The 8,836-nt window shown below is 38.8% G+C and overlaps 1 protein-coding gene across 1 annotated transcript; it reads left to right on the plus strand.

Annotated features, from left to right (window-relative positions):
- The first annotated feature begins 520 nt into the window (after nt 1-520).
- LOC145090454 (dof zinc finger protein DOF3.5-like) lies at nt 521-1,576 on the plus strand. The gene has a single exon (XM_079028652.1). It carries the CDS (start codon nt 664-666, stop codon nt 1,477-1,479), a length of 816 nt encoding a protein of 271 aa, XP_078884778.1. The 5' UTR covers nt 521-663; the 3' UTR covers nt 1,480-1,576.
- Nucleotides 1,577-8,836: the final 7,260 nt, after the last annotated feature.

Genomic DNA, 8,836 nt, shown 5'->3' on the forward strand with positions numbered 1-8,836 from the left:
GTTCACCAGGCGGGTCCCGTACCCGTTGCCTTCCCTAACTCATTCCCCAGCACCCACACGTGCATGCATGGCCCTCTTTGCACTCTTTAACACAAAATCTGCTCACTATCTTAAACACTTGCAAGTCCACGCTCTTACGTTATTGTCGCTTGTAAGTTGTAAGTTCACACTCTTATGTTAACGTTTTGTTTAAATGATAAATTTCACTTTCATTCATTATAACTTTTTTCTGTTTTATTGAAATCGTAAGTGAACATAATGTGTAAAAATTATATGTGACATCTAATACGCTATAATTTTCAAACAATAACTATATATAATCTAATATTTTCACTATAATCAAAGTTATTTACTTTTGATTTGAATATATATAATTTGAATGTATATGGATAAAATATAAAGTGATTGATTATATTAAATTAATCTATAATACATCCCAAGGCAAATCAAAGACAGCCAATATTTCTCCACCCAATATAACCACATCACCGTCTCTCACTTTCTTAACAGGAAACACCTTTTTGCACACACTGATTCCTCTTTCCACTTCACACACATCTCCCTTCATTAGCTTCACACACAGCGAAAGAGAATCAGTGTGGTTTGAATGTGGACAGATAGAGGATTCCAGTTGAACCTTTATGAACTTGTATTTTTTTAAAAATGGAAAGAGGATGGAAGCCCAATGTGGAGATTTGTCCACCATGTCCTCGTTGTGGTTCATCCAGTACGAAATTTTGTTACTACAACAATTACAGTTTGACTCAACCAAGATACTTTTGCAAAGGGTGTAGAAGATATTGGACTAAAGGTGGCTCACTCAGAAACATCCCCGTCGGTGGTGGTTGCCGGAAAACTAGACGAGCTAAGTCTATTCGTATCTCCGATATGGTCAACTCTCAGAGCTTTCATTCCCATGGTGGTGATGGAACAACAGAATACGGAGGTCGTGGTGGCAACATAGACAATCATTGCAATGGTATAGGTGGTGGATCGACGATGGTGCAGCCTACAAATATTGATCTCCAACAAGTTTACGCAAATTTTCTAAATCAAAGACCTCAAACTGTTCATCATGAACAAACGCATGATGAAGTTTTGCATAGTGAAGTTGATCCGATGTTGTCATTTGGGTTTCCAAACATTCCGAATATGGAGATGGAGTTTGGTGGGACTAATTATGGATCAAATCTGGAGAGTTTTTTAAGAGATGGGAATGGAATGCAATTTTGTGGGTATAATTCGGTTTTCAGTAATAATGAGGAAGATCAAGAGAAAAACTACTTCGGTGCAAGTGGTATAAGCAGTTGTGGGTTGCCGCCGTTGCCTGGAGAGGAAATGGGGTGGTCGGAGTCAAATATTGGGTTCTCGGAACATGTTTTGAGCTCAACGATTGAACCGGAAGGCCATGTTTCCGGTGAATGTCCTGTGAAGATGTTTGATATACCGCTGAATTCTGATACAATTTTCAGGCCGTAAAATATAGTTAATTAAATGGGGTGTTGTAAAATTTGATTTTTCTGTGTTTTATATCTATTGTATTTTATGTTGTAATTAGATGTACCTATTGATTGAAATCGATCGAATATAGAAAAACGTGAGCTGATGGAGAAAAATCTTGAAGAGTTTTTTGGTTGGTTTTTAATATTATTCAATCTTGTGAAGAAAAAACAAGGAAAAGTCTTGATCTAATTTGGCATGGTTAATCTAGGTTTAAAGTGGTAAGTGTTATTGAAATGGTGGCTCTTCAAATATTTGAGCAGAAATTAGAGGATGGTGCTTCAATATACAAAATATAGAGGTTACAGAAGCTAATTAACTCACTACAAAAATTATGGGCATATTCGGAACGACAAATGTCGTCGTTAAAGCCTTTTTCAACAATGTCACCGTTGTTAACTCGACGCCAATACCTACATGTCGCAGGTACTCGTCGCCACTATTGCCATTCATCACCTTTAATAATGTCGTCACTAAAGGCAATATTTAAATCTATAAAAGCAAAATTTAAATTTCAAAAATACATAATCCACCATATTATATAAGATTCTTAATATAAATTTCATAATATAGTGAAGTCATTCGTAGACAAACTAAAAACATTAAGAAAATGCAAGTGGTTCGGCCTCAGATTATTTCGGGTTCCTTTTAAAAATAATCTGGCGATCAGGTAGCGGTCCTTGATGCTAAATTTTATATCAAGGAGATAAAAGAAACGGTGTGGAATTGTGGTAGTGATAAAGCCCTAAGACCTAATGGTTTTACTTTTGAGTTTTTTAAAAGATATTGAGAGGTGATTAAAGAAGATGTTTTTAACATGGTGTGGAGTTTTCAATCGACTAAGGGTTTTCGTAAGTGGTGTAATCCATCTTTTATTGTTCTTATTCCTAAAGTAAACGGCCCTTAGTTTACGGCTGACTTTAGACCTATAAGTCTTATAGGGTGTCAGTACAAAATTATAGGGAAGCTCATTGCTAATCGTCTTGCCGTGGTCATTGATTCGGTTGTGAGTTATGAGCAATCTGGTTTTATCAAAGGGCGTCAAATTCTGGATGGTCCAATGATGCTAAGTGAGATTATTGCTCATTACAAAGGGCGTGGTAAAAAACTAATGGTTTTAAGGTGGATTTTGAGAAAGCCTATGATTCTCTATCACGTGATTTTCTTTTTCAAGTTATGAAGAAGATGAGGTTTAGTGATTTATGGTGTAATTGGATTAGAGTCTCTCTTAATTCTTCCAAGGCTTTGGTGTTAGTTAACGAGACGCCTACTGAAGAGTTTGCTAAGGTCTTCATCAAGGAGATTCTTTATCTCTGTTCATTTTTGTTTTGGCCAAGGAGGGTTTTCACGTGGCTCTTCAAGAGGCTAGTCGGGCAGGGGCTTTTAATGTTGTGCTTCTTGGCTCTTCGAGATTTGAGGAGTCTCATCTTCTTTACGCATATGATGTTGTTTTGCTTTGTGATTGGGAGGTGGAAAATGTTAGAAAAATAATTTGTATCCAAAGTTTTTCAAATGGTGTTTGGGTTATAGATTAATTTGTGTAAAAGTAAATTAATTGGAGTGGAGTTAATTTTGATAGGGTCCAAGAGGTAGCTTCTATGTTGGGATGTAATGCTATTAACCTTCCTTTTATGTATCTTGGAGTTCCGATGGGTACTAACATGAATAGAATTGCTAACTGACAGTCTATTGTGGATATTTTTTTAGCAGACTATCTTGTTGGAAGGCAATATATTATTGTCCATTGGTGGTCGTTTAACTCTGGTGAAGACGTTTTGGGTAGTATTCGAATCTACCAAATGTCCATTTATAAAGTGCCTATTAAGATCATTAATCTCTTGGAATCTTTAAGAGCTAACTTTTCTTTTTTTTTTTGGGGGGGGGTGATATTAGGGAAAGAAAGCTTCATTAGATTTCTTGGTCTAAAGTGATGACTTCTAAGTAAAAAGGAGGTCTTGATATTGGAAGCATTTTTACTTTTAATAGGGTTTTATTATTCAGGTGGCATTGACGTTTTTTGCATAACCCAAATGCTCTTTCGGCTAAAGTGGTCTCGGCTCTTTATGTGACAACCCCGAAACATATTCCGTCGTTATAACCCGTTTCCATTAATGAAATATTCTATTTTATAAAAGTTCCGTTAATTTGGGGTCGGCAAATAAATAAATGTTTTATTTATTTATATTTTATGTTTTTATCGTCGTAATAAAATAAATAAAAACATGTAAATTACATTTCCATTTAATTGGAAAAAGTTTATTTTTACTACGAACGTTTAACCGGGTAAAAAGTTTAAACCTCGTGAAACATAAGTATCGGGTAGTCGAATATCGGGTACAACACCCAAGAGTTATATATAGGAAGGTGGACACTCCTTAGAAACATTTTACCACACTAGACCCACTTTCTCTCTCTACTCTCTCTCCTCAAGTCCGATTTCATCCAAAAACCGCAAGTTTCCGCCTCCAAAACGTAAGTTCTCTTACCCTAACTTGTTCTAGACATCATTTATTGTTGTTTTAACTCAAAAATCGTTCTTGAAGGCTGAAAAAGAGGAGTTTACAGCCTAAGAACATCCTTAGGCCGTAAACCCCTAAAATGTTGTCAAAAGTGCCTAATTTCTCCCCTTTAAGCTTAGAAACTAGTTTTGGACTTAACCTACAAGTTTTTATTATTAAATCATATGTGATTCACAAATTTTCATCAAAAAGGGATTTTCTACACTTTTAGCTGCTACCAATAAAACTGTTTTAGTTGTTTATCAAATGCATTTTTAAGATTAGATTGTCGTTAAACTATTTTCAAAACTGTGTTTAATTCACTTTTCTTTTTTAAATATATCTACATTAATATATTTATATAAGTAAGGTTTGAAGGACTTAGGACCGATAGCTCTCCTTATTTCCTGTTCTTGTTTGATGTGGTCTTAGGGTATCTGTTATCCGTCCGACTGTCGTTGATTTCTTAGTTATATATCATATATATTGGTGTTAGATATGAAAGTCTTCATCTTATTCAATACCTTTGTTATACAAAGGCAGGAAATCATACACTCTAGTTAACTATAATAGGTATAGTTAAGACTACTACTCGTTACCTCTACTACTACTATACTCACTATAACTGATATTATTACAAGTTGATACACGTATAGAGAACACTCTATGAACTATACAAAAAGACTATTATACTATAATACAAGGGAATATACTAATCTAAAGTATAACTCACAAATCCTCTATAAGACACTCTACCATGCTTACACCATGTGACCAGGGCTTTCCGGAAGGAAGGCAACACTACATGTATAGATCTATACGGGGCAGACACTATTACATCCCGACTGTTAACTACAGTCCGAGCCGACTAGGCCCAGGGGTGGCACTACATCACTACACTACGCATGACCGGGAAGGTCATCGGGTTCTCTATTATCATCCAGTCTGGTTACATGAGGGTTACACCTTTATTTAAATTAATACACTAAGACTAAAGTCTAAGCTAACATCCCGAAGTAAGTAAGTATCTATTACTAATGGAAGTTTGCACCACTACCACTGTCAACAGGCATAAATTTTCTTTATCTATGTTACTCACATGAGATTTTTTACCGTACTTTTACAACTGATGGTTTTCAATGATAATACTTACACACAACTCAAAGGGTTTAACTTACATTGTACTTTTCTGGAAAATATAGGATTTTCTAGGGATTTCTACTACTTATAAACATAAATTTCAGTTTTTATACTATAAGTTTGTAAACACTTTTATACAACAACGACACTAAATTCTTATGAACTCACCAGCTTTATGCTGATACTCGTTTTCAAAATAACTTGTATCCTCAGGTCAAAGATAGACATGTACAGGTGCAGCTTTTGGAGAAGATGGAGCACATGCAAGACCCATCTTTTATTTTGTTATACTTTTGGTGTCTATAAACTTTACAGAACACGTTTGTAATTAAATTCACTATATAAATGGAATGGTTTTTGTCACTTGTTTTTACTATTATGCGATTGTTATGATACTATACATGACGTCCTCCACCCTAGAACGTGTTCCACCGTTATCGGTTTTGGGGTATGACAGATTGGTATCAGAGCTTTGTTGATAGTGAATCAAGTATACCAACCTATAAAAGATATACGAACTATAAACACTTCGGGACTAAAACACTCTGACCAAGAATATATACTTATAAATACTAAAATATTTAATTAAGTATATATATATATATATATATATATATACACACACACTCACCACTACAAAAGGGTCAGTATCATACTAGAACAGAACAAAAGTATTAAGATTGTTGAACAACACAATTAAGCTTAGAGACATATAGTCACATCTGGGTGGATGTAGCCTGATCAACTACATTTTTCCAGGAGCGACTAGCATGTGCCTAAGAATGATTGTGGTGTTGCAACAAGTCTAAAAACTTACCAACACTACCACAAAAACGTTAGAACAAGAATATTATAGGAGTATTCTGCATACTACTAACTACGTATGTGATAACTAAAAGGGTCGTTACTGGTAGGATGATAGTTGCTAAGTGGATACACCACGGTCACATGTGACTAGGGCACTATAGACTCAGAATCTGTGACCTTTGCTTCATTTCCTGTTCTTGTTTGATTGGGGATCTGAAGTTAGGGTTGCTTATTCGAAGGACTATCTTGCTTCGGTTACATGTAATTGGTATGCACTACGCAAGTATTGGGTCGACTAATAACGATCCATCTTATAAGTATCCTAGATTAGTACGTCTATTAACCTTTCTTTCTACCCATTCTCGCGTAGATAGCATGGCTGGCTTCCACCACCCCGGCGATCCGTATTATCCAAACCAGGGCAATGGAGGATGGCTCGATGAGGAGCCAGAAGATGATCACCCGATCCCTTTGGATGATCATCACGCAGAAGGCTTTTCGGATAGCTCCAGCTCTGAGCCAGAAGTTAACAACCTACCCCCTGAAGCTCCAAACCCCAACCCCCGTCCGGCATTTCAAGGTCCCACTCCCATGTGGGCAATAACCTTGAACCGATGGAGCGAGGAGCAGGGTCAACCCTTACCTTACAATGGAGACCGAAGCTTCTACAACATAAGCGAGGGAGGATCAACGGTCCGAGTTCTGCCCATCATGGTCTGAAGGATTGCCAGGAATGTCGAGCAAGGTCAAGCAGCCGTTGGCCGGGTTGTAGAAGTGGATGCCAACTCAAACCTCAACACTGTTCGCATCTGCCAACTTGAAGAAGCTATGGATAGGACAAGGAGGACCAACAAGGCTCTGCAGCAACAACTAGCTGCATCCCGAGCCGAAGTTAGGGAACTCCGAGCACGTCAAAGGGCTCATGAACGACATCTTCAGGAAGTTATGTGTCAACTAGCAGACATGAGGGTTCGCCCAATGGGTACCCGTCGCCAGTAGAAGATGTCGAAACATCTCACTCTTTTGTTTAAGGACTAGCATTTTCCTTTCTATGCTCAGTAGAGCACTTGTCTGTAAACATTCCTAACTTTGAAAGTACTCTAATTAGGCCTCTAGACTGCCAACATTTTCCTTTTTGGTTTGATGTAAGACCTATTGTTAGGTCACCTTTCCCGAACTTGTATTACATCATTAATACAAGTAAATTGGCAGTTAACTACTCTATTGCTATGACTCTCTCTGATTTTTGGACTATGTTGATTTAGTCCATGAAACACTATTATCATATTAGCAATAGACTCTTACTATTGCTATCATTTCTATGAACTTTCAGTAAAAGATGCCTCCTCGAAAGCGCCCAAATAGAGGCAGACCAGCGACTCAAACCCCACCTCCACCGCCTCATCCTCCGCAGTTCGATCCAGTGCTGTTTCAAACAGCTGTGACCGCAGCTGTGAGGGCAGCCATGGCCCAAATGAATTCTGGCGATGCTAGTGGAGCCAGAATGGGCACCAACTCCAGACATGGTGAAATCCCCTCTCGTACACAGGGATGTACTTATAAGGATTTCATGAACTGTAAACCCACGTTCTTTAATGGGACCGGAGGAATCCTTGCTCTGTCCCAATGGATTGAAAGAGCTGAAGCTGTTTTCGAAATGTGCTCATGCCCCGAAGAAAGCAAAATCAAGTTCGCTGCTGCCACCTTCACCGAAAGGGCCCTGACTTGGTGGAATAGCCATGTCAACTCACACTCTCTAGTAACAACGAATGCCATGGGTTGGGATACACTAAAGGACCTGCTGAGAAAGGAGTATTGCCCTAGAGGGGAGGTTCAGAAGCTTGAAGAGGAACTTTGGAACCTCAAGATGAAGGGAACGGACATAGTGGCTTATACGGCCAGGTTCTGCGACCTGGTAGCTATGTGCCCTAACATGATCCCTTCTGAGAGCATGAAAATCGAGCGATACATCTGGGGTTTTATCACGCCAAGGAGTTGGCCCACAGGTTAATTGATCATGAAACTCCTTCCACTCTAGCTACAGCAACCACAACTTCCACTGCACCACCCAAATCAAACAACAAAAAGAGGAAACATTGGGGTCAGAAGAAGAGCAAGAAAACTCAACCCTCCTCCAAAGACCAACAAATCGTGGCTGTCCATGCTGCCACCACTCCTGCTACCCATACACCAGCAAAAACTTATGTTGGGAACCTGCCCAAGTGTCCCAAATGCCCCTTCAATCACAACGGCCCCTGCCGTGAATTGCAATGCACCAACTGCGGCTGGAAGGGCCATACCGTCCGATTTTGCAGATCCCAACCCAAACCTATCTCGCAAGTCCCCAGTTCGGGAGTGACCCAGACCTGTTATGGCTGCGGTGAAGCTGGCCATTTCAAGAAAAACTATCCGAAGGCTAGGAATACGGGAGGAACAGGAAGACTACTCGCTATTGGCCACAATGAAGCAGTAGCGGATCCCGCAGTAGTCATGGGTACGTTCCTTCTCAACAACTCTTACGCATGTGTCTTATTTGATAGTGGTGCAGAAAGAAGCTTCATAAACCAAAACTTTAAACACTTACTTAAGCAATCCCCACAACCACTCAAAGAAACATTCCTCGTAGAAATGGCTAACGGGAATACCGAAAGCTCTAACGAAATTTACATATGTTGTACCCTCACATTAGACGATCATTCATTTCCAATCGATCTCATACCAGTCTCGATCAAGAGTTTCGATCTCATTGTTGGCATGGACTGGTTGAGTCTTTATCGCGCTGATATTTTATGCTTCGACAAAGCAATTCGCCTAAATCCACCGAATCACGAAACTCTGTTAATCTACGGAGACAAACCCGGTACGAGTCATCGTATCATCTCAAGTACTCA

Source organism: Lactuca serriola, chromosome 2 (genome assembly GCF_051521515.1).
Source record: "Lactuca serriola cultivar US96UC23 chromosome 2, Lser_US96UC23_V15, whole genome shotgun sequence".
NCBI lineage: Eukaryota > Viridiplantae > Streptophyta > Magnoliopsida > Asterales > Asteraceae > Lactuca > Lactuca serriola.

Coding starts and splice junctions, on each gene's coding strand:
- LOC145090454 (XM_079028652.1), top strand. CDS start 664: ATGGAAAGAGGATGGAAGCCCAATGTGGAGATTTGTCCACCATGTCCT.